Source organism: Neovison vison, chromosome 3 (assembly GCF_020171115.1).
Source record: "Neovison vison isolate M4711 chromosome 3, ASM_NN_V1, whole genome shotgun sequence".
NCBI classification, from domain to species: Eukaryota; Metazoa; Chordata; class Mammalia; order Carnivora; family Mustelidae; genus Neogale; species Neogale vison.
In genome coordinates, this window is record NC_058093.1 from 67,641,321 (window position 1) to 67,661,708 (window position 20,388).

Genomic DNA, 20,388 nt, shown 5'->3' on the forward strand with positions numbered 1-20,388 from the left:
GAATCGTTTTTTGGGGTGGATTATACAGATTCTCACCCATACCTAATTTAGATGAGGATTCAGAAAGTTTGAGCTGATGAAATTTTGGATATTGAGTTGATGCTATAATTGGGATGTTGGGTTGATTCTTTTGGGGATGTTGGGATACGAAGAATGTATTTTACACGAGGGAAGGATGTGAATCTTGGGTCAGAAATGAGATGGGTATCAGCTTCCAAAGATTTCACATCCTCATCTTCGGAGTTTGTGAATACGTTACCTTACATAGCAAAAGATTACGGGCATTAAGGTTGCTAATTAGCTGATCTTAACATAAGGTGATTATCCTGGGTAATAGAGCTATGACTACACAGAGCAAAGAAAAAATTTTTTATCTGAAGGAAAGCAGGAAAATAGAGAGAAGAGAGAACATCTATCCCTGATTAAAGAGGAGCAGCAGAGGGAAGCCAGGAAGAAGAAAAAGGGCATGCCGGGCACTATGGTGACTCAAATACACAGCATGCAGATATAAATGCAAAAAGAAAAATCAATGTACAGTATAGATTAAGGAAGTTCTTCTACTGACTGCTAAGAGTTTTAATCAACGATCAATGCTGGAAGTGCCTGGGTGGCTTGGCTGGTTAAGCCTTCTGGACTCTTGATTTTGGCTCAGGTGATTATCTCAGGGCTGTGGGACGGAGCCCCCACATCAGGCTCCATGCTCAGCAAGGAGGCTGCTTGAGATTCTCTCTCTCCCTTTTCCAACCCACACCCTCTCCAAAATAAATAATTTTTTAAAAAAAGATCAATGCTGAATTTTGTCTCATGCTTTTTGGCATCTATTATCATATGGTTGTCTCCTTACATGGAAAAATTACAGATTTTTAAAAAATGTTAAACCAACCCTGGATACCTAAAATAAACCCAACTTGGTCTTAATAAATTATAATTTTTATATGTTATATATTTGGTTGCTAATATTTTAAGATTTTTACATTTACATTTATGAAATGAGATTAGCCTGCAACTTTCCTTCTTTATATCATCTTTGTTAAATTCTGACACCTAGATTATGCTGGTCTCATAAAATAAGCTGGAAGTATTTCTGACTTAGCTATTACTTAAAAGAAAAAAAGTTTTTAAAAAGATTGACACTGTTTCTTCCTTAAGTGGATGTTATAATTCATAAATGATATCATCCATACCTGGACTTTTTTTTTTTTTTTTAAAGATTTATTTATTTATTTCAGAGAGAGCACAAGAGTAAGAGAGACAGAGAAGGAGAGAGAAACTTTAGCAGACTCCTGGCTGAACTTGGAGCCTAATCCCACAACCCTGAGATCACACCCTGACCCAAGAAACCAAGAGTCAGGTGCTCAACCAACTACACCATCCAGGGGCCCCCAGACTTTAAATTTTTTAATAACAGATTCAATTTCTTTAACATTTACAAAACTATTTAGACTTTTGTTTCTTCCAGTGTCAATTCTGGTAAGTTAGATTTTTCTAGAAATTTATCCATTTTATAAAAATTTCAAGTTTAAGCCATTTATATTATTTTGTTTTCCTTTAAATATCTATAGACTCTGTGGTAAATTACCTTTCTTCATTCCTGATAATGGTTGTCTTCTCTCTTTTTCAATTTTATTAGTTTAATTTTATTTTGGAATAAAACACACACATTTTTTGGATTGGTTGATTCTCTGTATTGTATATGTTTATTTCCTATATCATTAATTTCTGCTCTTTTTCTTCTTCCTTCTTTGGTTAATTCTACTGCTCATCTTCTAACTTACTGAAATAGATGCTTAATATATAAAGTTTTAGATTTTCTTCTTTTTGTATATATGTACCTAAGGTTATAAATTTCCCCCGGCTACTGGTCAGATTTATCTCACAAATTTTGCTATATGGCAATTTCATTCTGAAAATATTTTTCTAGTTTTCACTGAGATTTTTTCAATACTTTATTGTTAGTGATTTCTAGTCTAATTCCACTGTGGTCAGAGAACATATTCTATGATTCTAATCCTCTAAATTTTATCCATGAGTTCAATCAAATATTTAAGTTAGAAGCAATCTCAGTCCTATATAAACTCTTTCACTCTTTTGAAATTTGTTGAGACTTGTTTTATGACCTAACGTGATAAATTTTTATGTTCAGAGACCATGCTTAAGAAAGAACACTTACTCTGCAGATATTAGGGGTAAAAAAAGTGTCAAGTTTATCAATCCCACTGAAATTTTCTATATCCATACTGTGTGTCCTGTTTTTTTATTGTTTTATTTTTTATCTGTATGTTCAATTACTAAGAAATGTGTGTGTTGAAATCTACTGTAACTTGTGGATCTGTCTATATCTCCTTAAATACTGTTAATTTTTCATTTATCTTGAGGCCATGTTATTATATGCATACAAATTTAGAATTACTAGATGTTCCCACTAATTTGAGCCATTTGTAGTTATGAAATAACCACTTCATTATAATTTTTTTGCCTTAAGTTTTATTGTGTCTCATATAATACAGCTTTCTTTTGGTTGGCAGTTACCTGGAATATTTTTTTCTTAATTTATACTACCAATATATCTTTTTCTTTACCCCCTCTGGCAACTGTTAAGAATTTTTTTCTCTCTGCCTCGATTTTTCTGAAAAATGTTTTATTATTTAAGATTGATTGATTGATTGATTGATTTGACAGACAGAGATTACAAGTATGCAGAGAGGCAGGCAGAGAGAAAGAGAGGGAAGCAGTCTCCCTACTGAGCTGAGAGTGTGATGCAGGGCTTGATCCCAGGACCCTGAGCCTATGACCTGAGCCAAAGGCAGAGGCTTAACCCACTGAGCCACCCAGGCGCTCCGATTATTCTGAAATTTCATTATAATGTGCCTAGGTATTTCTTTTTATTCATACTTAGAATTCTCTGGCCACTGTGAATTTATAGATCGAGCTTATTCATCTGCTTTAAAATATTCTCAGTTATTTCATCTTCAAATATTGCTTCTGCTCCATTCAATGTGGTTCTTCTATGGTCAGGTGATTTATCTAGTAATAATTTTAAGTCAAAATTATAATCACCAACCTAAAACCCTAAAACCAGTAAAAATAATTTTGAGAATAAAGGCAAAATAAAGTTAGTTTCATACCAAGAAAAAACTGAAAGGTGTCACTACCAATAGACTCACACTAAAAAGAAAAAATTTCTAAAGGGTTTTCTTGGGCAGAAAAATCTTACTAGGTAAAAAAATTGAAGCTGTAAAAATAAATGAAGAGGAAAAAAAAGATAAATATGCAAGTAACATTTAGTTTTAGTTTGTTTTTTTTTTTAATTTGACAGATCACAAGTAGGCAGAGAGGCAGGCAGAGAGAGAGGAGGAGGAGGCAGGCTCCCTGCTGAGCAGAAAGCCCGATGCGGGACTTGATCCCAGGACCCTGAGATCATGACCTAAGCCGAAGGCAGAGGCTTTAACCACTGAGCCACCCAGGCGCCCTGCAAGTAACATTTAAATGAACACAGTAACTATACCAGACAAAGATGTCTTTACATATGAGGTGTGTCTGACAGAAAGAGAAATTAAAAACTGAGCAACCCAATAAAGAAAAAAAAGGGGGACAGAGAAGAGGCAGGACAAATCGATAGCACAAAGAAAGACCAGATTTAAGCCCCAATAAATAGATAAATACATGAAATTAGATTAAATGCTCCAATGAAAGATTTTTCAGACAGCATTTTTAAAAAAATCAATTAAACATTTGTCAAAACCCATAAAATGTGCACTATACCAAAGGTGAATTTTAATGTACACTACAAACTCTAGGTGATAATGATGTGCCAATGCACATTCCTCAATTGTAACAAATATACCACTCTACTGCAGGATACTGATAATGGTGGACGTTGTGTGTGGGGACAGGGAGTATAAGTTAACAATCCGTACTTTTTGATCAATTTTGGTATATACTAAAACTGCTCTAAAAATAAATTTTCTTAATTAAAAGTCCAGTATAATATTTACAAGACAATCCACTAAATAACTTTATGATATGAAAATATAATCTTGAGTGAAAACTAAAGCTTTTTTTTAGGATTTTATTTATTTATTTGACAGCACAAGTAGGCAGAGAGGCAGGCAGAGCAGTGGGGGAAGCAGGCTCCCTGCGGAGCAGAAAGCCCAATGCGGGGCTCAATCCCAGGATCCTGAGATCATGACCTGAGCCAAAGGCAGAGGCTTAACCCACTAAGCCACCCAGGTGCCCCAAAATTAAAGCTTTAATGAGAAAACACAGTGACCTCTAAAATTTCCTTAATATAAAACAGAAGGTAAAATATTACTGTTACTTTGCAATCCTCTGTGCAACATGAAATACATAAATAAAATTAAAACAATTTAAAATGTATTTAACATGAAGTCAAAATTTTGATTAAATTAATTACAATTAACACAAGAATCATTTAGACAGCCATAGATAATATTATCTATACAAACCACTCTGAATAAAAGAAGTCTTTGTGACTAAAATTAGAAACTACTGTCTAAAAAACCTGACCGAGAGGCGCCTGGGTGGCTCAGTGGGTTAAGGCCTCTGTCTTCGGCTCGGGTCATGATCCCAGGGTCCTCGGATCAAGCCCCACATCGGGCTCTCTGCTCGATGGGAGCCTGCTTCCCCACCTCTCTCTCTGCCTGCTTCTCTGCCTATTTGTGATCTCTGTCTGTCAAATAAATGAATAAAAAATCTTTAAAACAAAACAAAACAAGACAAAACCTGACCGAATCTTGCTGGTAGTTAAAAATTAGTTAAGAGCCAGGAACCACGCAAGTACTTTAACATGCATTACCTCACATCATCCTTTCAACACTATGATATAGGTACTGTTACAAAGGAGGAAATGGAGACTCAGAGAAGTAAGAGAGCTTACCAAAAATAATAATCTGAAAGAGTCAAGGATAGATTCCACTTCTGTCTGTCTACAACGCTCACGTCCTAACCACTACACAGTAGTAGCTTCATTTTCTGTTAATTTCTTGATAGAAAAATAATTAAAGATTTATGGTTTCTCTTCTAATTAAATTAGATGTTCTGTATATACACAAGATGTTGCAGTTAACACCAAACAGTTATTCAAAAGGAATTTTTTGAAGATAGTTGCAGAGAATAGCCACTAAAATATAGTTAATATATAAACCAAAGTGCTTCTGGGGCGCCTGGGTGGTGAACCAGTTGAACAGTTGAACATCCAACTCTTGGCCTGGGCTGAGGTCATGATCTTGGGGTCCTGTGATCGAATCCCCATCGACTGAGGCTCCCACAGCAGGGAGACTGCTAGGGATTCTCTCTCTCCTTTCCCTCTGCCCCTTCCTTCCCCTGCTCTCGTGCATGCTCTAATAAACAAACAAATCTTAAAAAAAAAAAAAAAAAGTGCTTCTATGGCTTTTTTCCCTATTTAAATTTGCATTTGTATAAAGAGACAGTCAAACTTTTATGCATTATCACTTCACTTGCCATTCCAAAAACACACAGCAGTTCACTTTAGGGTTAGTTCTCAGTCATTATGTATCATAAAGTGAGGTGGAAATAAGACAAGTCTATGACAATTAAACAATAGTTAGGCCTGTTAAGTATGTTGGAAGGCAAATAAGCAAAATACCTGTGACAAACAAGAAAAATGAAAAAGGAACTAGTGAGAAGGAGAAAATGAAATTCAATCAAATGCTTAAGTACCAGAATTTGACATTTACTGACCACTTTTCATGTCAGAAAACTGTGCTACATATTGGGAATATAGAGATAAAACAGTGAGATAAATGCTACATACAGAAGAGGCACATATAAAAAGGCTATGGGCACCTAACCTGAGGAAAAATGGGGGAGAAAATGGGAAGAACAAAAGTTAGAAAGGACTTTCTACTGCAACTGGTATTTGAGCCAAGCCTTAAAAGATGAACAAGCAATGAGACAGGTGAAGAAAGGCAAGGAACAAGATGTATAAAGGCACAGAAACAAGGACGCCTAATCCACTTAGAGAACTAAGTTTAACAGAAGAGATGTAAGACAGATGTAGGGAGTGAAATCAAAGAGAAAAATAAGGTCTATGAAGAGTCCTTCATGAGGGTGAATTTTATCTTGAAGGTTAGTGAAGGAGGTTAAATGTGAAACTGACATGAAGAAACATGTGGGAAACCATAATCTAGGTTAAAAAAAGAGCTGAGGTCCTTTACTAAGATCACGGCAATGAAGATGGACAAATACAAGATGTTACAGAAACAGAGAATGAGGGAAAGGAAAACATGAAGGATGTTCCCAGTGCCATTAACACAGTAAATGGTGATGCTGTGACTGAAGAGACAGAGGACACTATCACATTAAAGTGATAATTAACCCCTATCCTTCAGGGATCAAGGGAAAGCTTTTAGGAAGAAATACCTAGTACAGGATTTAAAAGATGAAAAGGAATTAAAAACCATGGGTTGGGAGTTTGAAAGTTGGCAATGAAGGGTAGGCACTGGTTAGTGACAGAAGATGAGGCTAGAGTAGTCCGAAAATGTCAGATCAAAAGTGCTTTCAGAAATCTTCTTAGGACTTTTGGACTCTATGATTCAAGAAACAGAGAGCTATGTTAAGGTGATTAAGAGAACAAAAGGATATTCTGCAAAAATGAATCTGATTGCAAAATGATAATGAACTGGATTGCTAAACCAAAGCTGAAAGGAGAGGCAAGTGGAAAAAAATAACACAAGTAAGAGAGGACAGTAACTTGAGTTAGAATGGTGTCTGTCAGTGGGGACTTACATAAATGGCTACACTTGAGATCTAGAAGGACTGGTGTCTCACAGGAGTAGAGCTAAACCTAACACACACTGTATTCTGTATTAGCACTCATCTACCTACCTACCCTTTATTAAACAACAAATTTACTAATTTACAAAAAGTAAACCATCTGCTATTTTTTTTTAAAAAATCAATAGCTGAACGTTTTAATTCCAATTTATAAAAGGCCCCTCGATTAGAAAAGGTTTGAAGATGGAAGTGGATTTTAAGGTAGATTCTGAAAAATAAGCTTATTACCACCTATTTATTAATGGAAAATAATAAAAATGGATTAAGGAAAATAAGTGAAATCTTGATCTAAAATACTAAGGATAATAAAAACCTGGCATATAGAACTGAGAGGACAGTAGTACCATATACTAACAGAGAAAACACAGTAAAAGGCAAGGGGTGTGTACGTGGATGTGTAGATGAGTGTATGTGTATGTGTGGGGAGAGAGACCAACTGGAACGGGAATAGTAAATTGTTTTTGTTTTGTTCTGTGTTTTTAGTAAATACAGTTTTAAAAAGGCTACATCAGAAGCACTTAAGTACTGATAACAACAACAAAGGATATGACATTCAAAACTGAGATACATTTAATATGCAAGAAAGAAAAGCAGACAAGAGACAGAAACTTGGATGTCAGAATCATATATATGTGTTAACTGAAACTCTGAGAGTAGCTAATTTTCCAGAAAAAGATGTAAAGTAGGAAGTAAGATGACCAAGACAGATCCTTAAAAGACACTTACATTTTACAAATTGGTAATGCAAATGATGTCCATAGAACAGACTGAGAAGATGAGCAGAGGAGAAAAATGAAAATTCGGTGATCAAGGTATTTCAAAAACTAAAGACAAGAAGGAGTCCTTTGGGAAAAAATAAGAAGTCAACAATAATCCAGCTTCTGGGTGGCTCAGCTGGTTTAGTGACTGCCTTCGGCTCAGGTCATGATCCGGGGAGTCCCTGGATCCAGTCCTGCATCAGGCTCCCAGCTCCATGGGGAGTCTGCTTCTCCCTCTGACCTCCTCCCCCTCTCAGGCTCTCTCTCACTCTTGCTCTCTCAAATAAATAAAGAAAACCTTAAAACAACAAAAAACAAAAAACAACACTATTCAATGCTGCCAAATTAAAGACTCAAATGTCTATGGCATGGAGCATCAAAAAGATAGCTCACCTTTAAAAGGCCATTTCATTTAAGAAAGAAAATGGGGGGCACCTGGGTGGCTTAGTGGGTTAAAGCCTCTGCCTTCAGCTCAGGTCATGATCCCAGAGTCCTGGGATTGAGCCCCATATCAGGCTCTCTGCTCAGCAGGGAGCCTGCTTCCTCTTCTCTCTCTCTCTGTCTGCCTGCTTCTCTGCCTAATTGTGAGCTCTGTCAAATAAATAAGTAAAATAAAATAAAAAAAAAAAAAAGGAAAGAAAATGGAAGGTGAGACAGAAGAGACTGGTATAAGCAAGTCTTTCAAGAAACCTGGTTATAAAGATGACAGGATATGGAGACTAGAACAGAGGGATATATAATTGAAGCAGAGTTTTTGGTTTCATTTTGTCTTCTAAAAGGAAGGAACCAGTAGAGAACAAAAAGCTGACGATAGAAGATAAAGGAGGTATCCACAGAAGAGTCCCTCATGTAGCAGGGTATGGGAATCAAAGCACAGATGAAACATTACCTTTCAACAAGGGAAGAAAGAATACACCCACATAGAAACATCAAACAATGTGCATGCGTGTGTGTGTGTGTGTGTGTGTGTTTTCTACTCAGAAAACTTAAGTTACTGCAGAACAAAAAAATTACATGTTCAGACACATCTATAAATCAAAATTTTAACAATGGTCTTCTCTGTGGATGGAATCATGGTCTATAATACTATGTTCTTTCATATTTTCCAATTTTCTATGTATAATAAGCATTTAATTATTTAAAAAGCTCTTTGCCCCCTGAACTATAAAGAGTAGTTCATCACTGATTTAGAAAATTTAGAAAATAAAAGCAGATAGGGAAAAAACAATACCTGTAACCTACCAATGCACTGCTTTCATAGGTTAAGAAAATAAATGTCAGTTATACTGTTTAATATTCTCTCAGAAAAAGTAACATTAACGGAAATACAGAATTGAGATAACCAAAACTAATAACTGATTCTATCATTCAGACATGAAGAAAGAGGATTCCAGTTTCCTCTTAGCTGCTATGTCTTCATTTGAAAAGAGGATTAATAAATCTCCACTTACAAAGGCTGAATTCAGGTATTTGAACATTATTAATTTAGAAGTAAATTTTAATACTGCTTTCCTTCCTGGTCATAACTATTTTTAGTATTTAAGTATTAGCATAAATATAAATAACATCTAACACTCATGCTCACTGGCAATGATTAAAAAAAAGGGGGGGGAAATTAAAATGAAGGCTTACAGTTGTGGTAAATTTGGTCTAACAAAGGGATCATTCTCTGCTCCATTAACTGCTTTGTTTTTCCTTTGTTTTGGTTCAGAATTGGTAGAGGGTGCCTGAGAATTATTAGCCGTGGGAGGTTTGCGTTTGGCTAGAAGTTTCCTTTGCCTTTCAATATCTTCCCTTTGCTGGTTCACCCATTCTTGTTGCCTGTATAAAAATAAATGTAAAAAACCGTATTAACTTTTCATTACTCTTCACAGTTAAAATAAGAATATACCAATAAACATGAAAAAGCATGGAACATTAACAAATATTATGGTTCTACCTTTTTCAACCTACTTGTACTCACTGTCCAGGTCTCACTTGAAGCATTCATTTCTAAATTCCCTAAATCCCCTCAAGTAGGGAAAAATGTGTGGCCATGTTTAATCTCATGGTACCTTGGAGATTTCTACCTCCTTCTTCCTAGTGAGTTATCATTCCTATAGATACTTGATTAGAATGTCTCTAGACACACTACTGCATGAAAACCGAGACCACATCTATTTTATATCCTATTATATTCCTAGTGCCCAGCATAATCATCAGCACATATTAGGAATTTAGTTAATACTTGCTCAATGAAATAAATGGGCTATTAAAATAAAGAACAGAAATAAACACAGAAATTTTAAACATGTACCTCATCACTTACTAGAAAAACTTAAAAAAGACAATTAAGTTAATAAAGTGTTATTTTCTAAATTTGTCTATGTCAAAAAGATTTTGGGAATGTGTAAGTGCTACCTTGAAATGAAACAAAAACTGACCTAAATATTAGAAATTTATGAAGAAAGAATTTTGACAATTTGAAGGAGACAAGAAAAAAAAGAGGAAAACAAAAAAATTAGCATGATACTGAAAAATGAGCAAATTAATATAAGTAAAAGTATTACTGCTTCCTATTCAAGAATCTAAAGCTTACTCTAATTTCAGCAATCTGACCAGAGCAAGAGTAGTGACAGTGAAGCTTTTTAAAACTATCCTATCACACAACTTGTTCTCATAGTAACCATGTTCCCTGTTGACAAAAAGGTCACCTCAACATGCTAAGAAAAAAATTTTAAACCTCTACGTGGTTATGGTACTTAGATTTAAAAAAGACAAATGTTTCAATTCCTTGGCTCCCCACCCCTACTTAAAGCAGAACTACAGAACTTCTATTCTGCTGACCCAAAACTGCCTTTACACATATTGCCTGATCCTATGATTCTAGCCAGAGAGTAGAGTATGACCAGAATGAAAGAATCAATAGCCACTGAGGCAGAAGAGTAAAAGGTGGAGAAAATTCAGGAAGAGCAAAGCTAGATCAGTTTAACCCAGTTTTCCTTTGGAAATAGAAATATATAACTTCATTTAATTAAAAAAGTTAATTGTTAAAGCTAGTTTAGAGCACAATCAAGATGCTATAAATGAAAACAAATGGCAATAATCCTAATGTTTAAAATCCTAATGCAAAGTAAAGAATTACTAGAATGAATAGAAAGCTATTATCTGATTATTTAGGAATGCCTACAGACTTTAGAGAGTACTAATTTAATATTATTAATATTTATTTATTTCTCTTCTCATCCACCAACTACTTTGGTTATGTCACTGATAAACTACTTAATTCACACTGATAAGCAGCTTGATTTAACATAGGCATATGTAATAATACAAAATAGGCCCACAATACAAGAAATATAAGTAATTTTTTAAAAACTAGATTACTCGTTTATTATAAAAAGGAACAGCCAGATGGAAGAGATGCATAGGGTAAGGTATGGGCTAAGAGTGTGGGCTTCCAGATGCTCTCTAACTGCACCACTCTCTTCAAACCTCCAGGTGTTCACCATCACCAACCCAGAGGCTCCAATTTTGCTGACAGCTTGATGAAGAAATTTCTGCTACAAAGAACTTATATTTTAGATTTGTATATTTAGTTTGTATTTAAGGTTATATTATGTAGCCTATTTTATTCATTATCAGGACAACTGTAGACCTGAGTTTAGTAGCAGAAGTTCTTGCCTATTTAACATTCAAAAACATGGTTTCTATCTAAAATATATCTCCTATTCTCTACCTTTCATTGTGAGCATTTTAGCTCAAGCCTAATCATCTTTCATTTGGATACCTCTGCTGTCAATAATTTATCTTTTTTCCAATATTAGTCCCACATGTATCACCAGTATCTTTCTAAAACTTAATTCTGACCACACACACTACATACAAACCTTTGAATTAAAAGCCAAACTCCTTAGCATCACAAGAACTCTGTTCTTCATTATGGTCTACCTATCACCCAGCATAGCTGGTGCTGAACAAAAGCTAAATAAATCAACTGTAGGAGAGAGAAGGCCATTCTGTGCAAAGTCCTGGGAACCAGTGTTTGAAACAGCAATGTTTATATACTAGATGCAGCTTTACCTCCGTTTTCTATAGAACTCTAGCAAATCTGATGTAGATGCTGGCAATACTCCTGTTCTTGAGTTTTAAAAAAATTTTAGAGTGAAAAACAAAAAAGCAGCACAGGTCCCAACTCCTTAATTCATAGTCAATCTATCCCCATCTACCATCATCTTAACTCAATATCTGTTTTAAAGGTTGCTAAAGCAAACTTTAGCAATGTTTAGAAATGCTAAAGCTACATATTCCTCAAATAATTTATGAATTATTGTATCTAAAGCAGAAGAGGAAAAGTTCCTGTCTTTTCTGTAGGAACAGAAAGCCATCAAGTGCTGAATAACAACAATAAAGTAATGACTGGAGAATGTGGAAAAAACTAAGTAGAAAAATCCCAAGAGATGTGTGTGTGTGTGTGTGTGTGTGTGTGTGTACATATATATTTATGTGTGTGTGTGTGTGCGTGTGTATTCCAAGATACATATATATCCATATATATGAATGAAAATTGAAATTTCCTCCCAAATCATCAATAAAGCTAGAGGATCAGTTTATATTCTGGAAAGTAATACTTAGAATAATACATAGTATGGATGAATGCTGACTAATCAAGAAGTCGGCTAAAGTTGAAATTGTAATACTTTTGTTTTACATTCCTTTCAAATGTACTAAATTCTGTGATTTCAAAGAGCTGTAAGGAGTAGAAATAAAACATAATTTCAAATCTATAATCTCTGGAAGTAACAAAAACCCAAAGGAACACTACATTTTTTAAAATATAAGAATGACTAACTTCACAAGATTCTGAAATGCAAAACCATCTGTCCATTGTTCAGTAAATGAAGCACCATGTCTAACTGTTGTGAAGTGCCCAAGGCGTAATCGGTCTTGCATACTCTTTTCTCTGCTTGACAATTTTTCTTGTGTACTCTGAAAAAAGGAGGAAAAAAAAATCAATTTTATTCATTTAAAACTACACAAGGTGAAAAAGGGCCAGTGGAACAAAAAAGGAAAATTCACTGAACTTTTTAAACTTACCTTTTCAATAAGCAGCTTCTTGCTCATTGATATACACTTATTTAATCGTTCTTTGTATTTTTCAAGTAATTTTTGTTGTTCATCTATCTGCCGTCTGAGATCACAGTTAGCCTACAACATAAGTAAAAATAGAAAAGGTCTAGAATTTGTGTATATGAGACACTTAGGAATATTCTTACATTCTCAGTAAATTACATAAAAAGAAAAGTATTTGAGCATGATACTAAAATTATTTTTTTAAACATCTACTAACCGTGGATAATACTGTTAAGTGCTATGTAATTATGCAGTGGAAAGTACGTGGAATTTGTATCTAGACTTCATGGGTTCAAACCAATACCCTAAGGTATATAACCTTGGCTAAGTTAAGTCCATTATCTGGGAGAAAATCAATATATAGGAACAAAAAAACCCTGGTATCCAAAAAAATGTATTCCTACATGTTAACAATGAGACAGAAGAGAGAGAAATTAAGGAGTCGATCCCACTTACAACTGCACCCAAAACCATAAAACACCTAGGAAAAACATAGCCAAAATGGCAAAAAATTAGTACTCAGAAAACTAAAGAAGGAAGGAAACTGAGGAAGGCACAAAGAAATGGAAAAATATTCCATGCTAATGGACTACAAGAACAAATACCGTTAAAATGTCTATATTACCTAGACCAATCTACACATTCAATGCAATCCCTATCAAAATACCATCAACTTTTTTCACAGAACTGGAAATAATACTAAAATTTGTATGGAACCAGAAAAGATCCCAAATAGCCAGAGGAATGTTGAAGAAGAAAAGCAAAGCTGGTGGCATCACAATTCTGACTTCAAGCTCTATTACAATGCTGCCATCATCAAGACAGTATGGTACTGGCACAAAAACAGACACAAAGATCAGTGGAACAGAACAGAGAGCCCAGAAATGGACTTTCAACTCTATGGCCAACTAATCTTTGATAAAGCAGGAAATAATGTCCAATGGAAAAAAGACAGTCTCTTCAACAAATGGTGTTGGGCAAATTGGACAGCCACATGCAAAAGGATGAAACTGGACCATTCTCTTAAACCATATGCAAAAATAGACTTAAAATGGATGAAAGAACTAAAAGTGAGACGGGAATCCATCAAAACCCTTGAGAACACAGACAGCAACCTCTTCGACCTTGGCCACAGCAACTTCTTACTACACGTCTCCAAAGGCAAGGGAAAAAAAGGCAAAATGAACTACTAGAACATCATCAGATAAAAAGCTTTCTCACAGCAAAGGGAACAGTTGACAAAACCAAAAGACAATCAACAGAATGGGAGAAGATATTTGTAAATGTCTTATCAGATAAAGGGCTAGTATCCAAAATCTATAAAGAACTTCTCAAACTCAACACCCAAAAAATAAATAATCCAATCAAGAAATGGGCAGAAGACATGAACAGACATTTCTCCAAAGACACACAAATGGCCAACAGACACATGAAAAAGTGCTTAGGCATCAAGGAACTAAAAATCAAAGCCACAATGAGATACAACCTCCTATCAGTCAGAAGGGCTAAAATTAACAAGTCAGGAAACAACACATGTTGGCAAGGATGTGGAGGAAGGGGAACCCTCTTAACATTGTTGGTGGGAATGCAAGCTGGTACAACCACTCTGGAAAACAGTATGGAGGTTCCTCCAAAAGTTGAAAATAGAGCTACCTCCAATCTAATAATTATGCTACTAGGCATTTACCCTAAAGATACAAATGTAGTGATCTGAAAGGGCACCAGCACCCCAATGTTCACAGCAGCAATGTCCACAACAGCCAAACTATGGAACGAGCCCAGATGTCCATCGATGGATGAATGGATAAAGAAGAGGTAGTATATTATATGCAACGGAATATTATTCAGCTATCAAAAAATGAATTCTTGCCTTTTGCAATAACATGAATGGAAAGAGGGTATTATTGTAAGCAAAATAAGCCAATCAGAGAAAAACAATTATCATATGATCTCACTTATATGTGGACTCTAAGAAACAAGGCACAGGATCATAGGGAAAGAGAGGAAAAAATGAAACAAGACAAAACCAGAGAGGGAGACAAACCATAAGAGACTCTTAATCATAGGAAATAAACTGAGGGTTGCTGGAGGGGCGGGAGGTGGAGGGATCGGGTAACTGTGTGATACACGTTAAGGAGGACATGTGATGTAATGAGCACTAGGTATTATATAAGACTGAGCAATCACAGGCCTATACCTTTGAAAACAATTACATATGTTAATTTAAATTTAAAAATGTTTTAAAAGTAAAAAAAAAACACCAACAGCAATTCATTAAGAAAAATAAGCAAAAAACATGACCGTTATTTCTCTGAAGAAACTAAATTAATAAGTATTTTAAAAGATGCTAGAAAATAGAGAACACATAATAAAAGACAAAAGACACTGTTACATCCATTGAACTGGCCAAAAAATTTATTATATCTGATTATAATAAGCCTTAGCAAAGACAATAAGCAACAAGATTATTTATTGCTCATCGGGAGTATAAATTAATCCAACCACTCTGGGGAAAATTTGGCATTATAAAGCAAAACTGAACATTTACATGCCATGTACTGTGGCCATGTCTCTCTTAAAGCAATACAATCTAAGACAAATTTTCCACATTTTCCCTAGAAGACATGCACAATAATGTTCTTAGCAGAACTGTTCATATTAACAAAAAGCAGAAACAAAATGTCCACGAAGAGCAGAAAAAATACATTATGGTATATTCATATAATGTCTTACTATATACAGAGAGCATGAAATGAACAAAGTACATGACAATTCCATGTATAAAGTTTAGTGAAAACAAGCAGGGCGAAAGGGTACAGAGAGCATAATTTTATGTAAAGTTCAAAAATAAACTGAAGGGGTGCTCGAGTGGCTCAGTTGGTTAAGTGTCAGTCTTATGCTCAGGTCATGATCCCAGAATTTTGGGACCAAGTCCCATGTCCTTGCTCCATGGACAGTCTGCTTCTCTGACCCTCCCCTGGCTTGTGCACTCTCTCTTTCTCTCTTAAATAAAAAAAATTTAACATAAAAAAAATACTGAAATATGTTAAGAATGTACAGATACATGCGATAAAACCATAATATTAAGGCATAATAAATAAAGAACGTAGAACAGTAGTTAATGGAAAAAGAAGGTGAGAGAGTGACTGGGATAGGATCAGGAAAGGCAAGCTGGATGTTTCAAAGGTATCGGTAATTATGGTAGGATCACAGATGTGACACTGGTTTTATTGAGTTTCTATACTAATAGTTCTCAATGCTGGCTTAAATTATAATTATAATCATCTGGAGGAATTTATTTATTTATTTATTTATTTATTTTGGGAGGGAGTTTTAAAACTACCAATGCCCAAGCCCCACACCACGTCAATTTTTTTTTTTTTTTAAAGATTTTTATTTATTTATTTATCTGACAAGTAGGCAGAGAGGCAGGCAGAGAGAGAGGAGGAAGAGGCTCCCCACGAAGCAGAGAGCCCGATGCAGGGCTCGATCCCAAGACCCTGGGATCATGACTCGAGCCGAAGGCAGAGGCTTTAACCCACTGAGCCACCCAGGTGCCCCACCACATTAATTTATTTACAACCCCTCAGGATGGAGTTTAGGCATGTACCTTTATAAAGAGACTCCAGCCTCCCACCCTTCCCATTTGGTGATTCTACTGAGCGGCAAGGACTGAGAAGCACGGTTTCTTACCTTACTCACATTTTAAGTATTTTTTGATATGTCCTTTTATAAAGTTTCAATTAAAATTGAAAATTTTAAAATATTAAAATAAAAAGTTTCAATTAAAAATCTCAAAGGATTGCAGTAGTTACTTCACCTTGTGTAGTATCAAATGTCAGGTTTATTTTTTATTTATTTATTTATTTTTAAGATTTTATTTACTTATTTGACAGAGAGAGATCACAAGTAGGCAGAGACGCAGGCAGAGAGAGAGAGGAGGAAGCAGGCTCCCTGCTGAGCAGAGAGCCCGATGTGGGACTCGATCCCAGGACCCTGAGATCATGACCTGAGCCGAAGGCAGCGGCTTAACCCACTGAGCCACCCAGGTGCCCCCAAATGTCAGGTTTAAAACAAAATCAATTACCTTTAAAACTAACATGAAATGGCCATCAGTCTTATGATAGCTGATCAAATAAAAATAAATTTTACAAACTTCTCTGTATTTCTCCAACTGTTTCTTGATTCACATTTATTAATAAATTTTAAAGATTTATTTATATTAGAGACAGAGCATAAGTGGGAGGGGGAGAGGGAGAGGGAGAGAGAAGCTCCAGTGGACTCCACCCTGAACCCAACTTGGGGCTCAAACTTGAGATCAAGACCTGAGTTGAAACCAAGAGCTGGACGCTTAACTGACTGTGCTACCCAGATGCCCTCTCAATTCACATTTAAAGGCTAATAATTTTCACTTAAAAATAGCGATTTTTCATGTACTTAAAACTGCCAGAAAAAGTTTGTTTTTTTTTCCCCAGCTGAAGAATTTTTTTATAATGCTAATTATTTCCTCAAGTTTTATTAGTGCCAAGTAATTAACTCAATTTTTTCCCTCTCCATGACTTATTACTTACCCTGAGCAAGTCATCTATACGACCTTCCTTCTTTTCCAGGTCCTGGTTTTTATTACTTTCTAATGCTGCTAATTTCAGCATTGTGAGATCAGTCTAAATGAAAGAAAGCTATTTTACTAAGTCCATTATACATACCACTGCATGCAAATAAAAACTAGATTTAGTCTTAAAAACAAAGAAAATAATTGAGTTTGTGTACGTAAAAGTAATCCCAAAAAGTCTTAGTATAGTTTAAAGTTTTAACATCTTCAGAAATACAAGTTCCTCAAGCTTACAAAGAAACATTTAAAAAATTGATTACTAAAAGTTTTAGAATATTGTAGTGTTCTTCATTAAAACTGAATGTAACTGCTACTTTACGCTTTCAATGCTAGCTGATCTTTGAACATAGCAAAAGCTTTCATGAGCTATTCAGTGACTGAAAGCAATGTACCTGTAATCCTAGCCTCAAGATCACTAAAGAAAGATGCTTTGATGAATATGCAATAGCTTGGACATGACCTAACAGAAGTCTAATGGCAATAAACTGGGGTAATAAAGATGGCTAAGCAAAAAGATTTACTCTTCCAATTCCCATAATCTGATACACTAAAATCCAAAAACTATCACATGTAAAAAGTTAAAATGAAAAATGTAATACTCAAATTCATAAAATCAAGTAAGCATAAAAGATATCTAATTTTCAAATGATACCTTTAAGTGAAATATAGACACCCAAAATGAACCGCTTTAATTAAGTTCGCTTGTGACAAGTATTAAGTTCAGTAAAACACTGATTATATGTACTTGGATGGTATGTTCAAAAAGAAGCAATAAACAAAACTGAAAGTCATGCTTATTCTGTTTATTTAAAATGCTTACATCTACATATTTAACCAGCACGTAACAAAGGATAAGCTGATAGTAAAGTGGGTGTTTCAATTTCTTAACCCCCACCCAACAAATGGTTTTCCTGTTTAGTAATTAGCTTTCTTGATGTATAATTTTACTTTCTAACTATGTCTAAAAGAGAACACATCTTCTTTGCACTAAGTTTCTTACAAGCCATGCAAAAAATTTTATTTACTATTTACCTGAGTAATTTTAAAGGATAACTGCTTTGGTTGTATAACAGGATGGTCCCCAAAAGCTAATGCAGTAGGAGAAGGGCTATTCGGTCGAACCTTAGAAAAAGATGGAAATTTTTACATTAGCAAGAAAAATATAGGCTTTTGCTCAGCAACAACTATACAACACTTCTTAAGTTTTTATCAGGATAACAAACTGAATTAAAACATAACTGACTTTTTAAAACTTTTAGTCATTTATTCAATAAGCATTCATTTTTAGAGTACCCTCCCTTACATAAGGCACAGTGAAAAGAAACAACAATTTATATTCCTTGCCTGAGAAGCTTACATTCTAGAACCATAAAAAAAATTTTAAATGCTTTCAATCTGTTAAATATAACAAGGCAAAATACATTATCTCAAAACAAAAATATTAAGAACAGAGGATAGTGGTTCAATAAGTAAAACTGAAAAGATGATAATATACAACTCTTACTACCAAGGGCAATAGTGCACACCCATATATAGTATAACATCAATCTACTGATGAGTTTCATGGTTTATCTAGTTACTCGTTTTAAAACACACCACTGAAAACAGATTCTATCATCGTATCAATGCCATCACTATAACTCAAAATTTGTGGAGTCTGACACTTTATTTTACATATGGCAATATGATGTAGCCAATGTACAAAAAAAGCTAAGATACAACTAAGTGTGTGTCTACAGGCAAGGAGTAGAAGGGGACACTGAAGTAAAAACAGACTACTTGAAAAAAATAAGAGATACTCTGATTTTTAAATCTCTTTAATTCATTTTTAAATTATTAAAAGCCAATTCTGCTTTTCTTGTTAGATATTAAACTTTCATATAATAAAACTAAAGAAAAAAATGAAATCCAAAAGGAAGACAATGCATGTAAATAGAACTAGATCTTAAAACACTAGCAACAAACCAAAAAGCTACAAAATAATTTTTAGGCCCAAGATCCTTTTCCTATGTTGAACTAAAATGATCCAGGGATAAAGGCTGTCTACCTTTATCTTAAAGATTCCTAGGAAAGGAAATAGGCTATACTTCAGTGGTTAAGAAATTTCATTGCTAAGAGAGTTAGAATTAGAAATCAGTAACTGAATACAGACTGATAAAAGAGTATTTGTTTTAGTCCCATAGGCTCGATCACATTCTTTTATAGAAACATCACATCTTGGGATATAGTTAATTCAGGAAATCTTTAACTTAAAGATCTCACTTGAAGAAATAAAGTTCTAGCAGCATCAGATCATTAAAAAGAACTTACTTCACAGAATGATTTTCTGAAAAGATAAATACAAATAAATGTATGTAGAAGTTCTCAATGAAAAGTTATTCAGTATATATATACATATATTCAGCACACAGAAGACTACCTACACATGTAAAAACTTACAGATGAAGAAGGAGTGGAATGTGAATGTGAATTCTGAGGAGAACGGATCGCAGGAGGTATGCCTCTTACTGGACTTGAGCCATTCCCACCTTGGTACTGAGGGAAAAAAAAAAAAAAGGAAACATCACTCTTTATTAAAACAGGTTTAGCTAGGTGTTATTTTTGATATGACATTAAGAATTAACTTAAATAGATCTTCTTTTAAATTAAATTTGGTAGTGATTTAAATGGAACAAGAAAAAGCAAAACTAAGGTCAGTTACAGCCGAGTCCTAAAAGACTAAATAGAGAATACTGATCACAGGAATGTGAGAAGACTATTCAGTAATGACCCTTATTTCTTGAGCATTATGACTATCATCTGTTACTGTGGCAGACTCAAGATAAATTAATTTCTCCCAAAAAATGAACATATATTATTTTTCCTTCAAATTTTAATACAGCCCCACTATAAATGTTTATTAAAGCAGTATAATCTCTAATACCCCCAAATTAACATAGTTACAAGTAGATGTTAGTGAATGTAATAAACCATCTTAAAACAGGATCATCATTCTCAAGATCTGTTAAAAATCCAAATGTTTATAGTACTATATAAAAAATTACACAGATTAAATCCTTTCCCTTTAACAGCACAAAATCTTATAAATAT

At 34.6% G+C, this 20,388-nt stretch overlaps 1 protein-coding gene across 2 annotated transcripts in view; it reads right to left on the reverse strand.

Moving 5' to 3' along the window:
* Nucleotides 1-20,388, reverse strand: part of TLK1 (tousled like kinase 1) — a 152,452-nt gene that overhangs the window by 38,181 nt on the left and 93,883 nt on the right. For both annotated transcript variants that reach the window (XM_044242314.1, XM_044242315.1), the window contains exons 6-11: nucleotides 19,738-19,833; nucleotides 18,331-18,420; nucleotides 17,258-17,350; nucleotides 12,651-12,761; nucleotides 12,406-12,542; nucleotides 9,207-9,395 (exon numbers count right to left, since the gene is read on the reverse strand). In XM_044242314.1, the coding sequence (XP_044098249.1) occupies nucleotides 9,207-9,395; nucleotides 12,406-12,542; nucleotides 12,651-12,761; nucleotides 17,258-17,350; nucleotides 18,331-18,420; nucleotides 19,738-19,833 (716 nt within the window). The remainder of the gene's footprint in view (nucleotides 1-9,206; nucleotides 9,396-12,405; nucleotides 12,543-12,650; nucleotides 12,762-17,257; nucleotides 17,351-18,330; nucleotides 18,421-19,737; nucleotides 19,834-20,388) is intronic.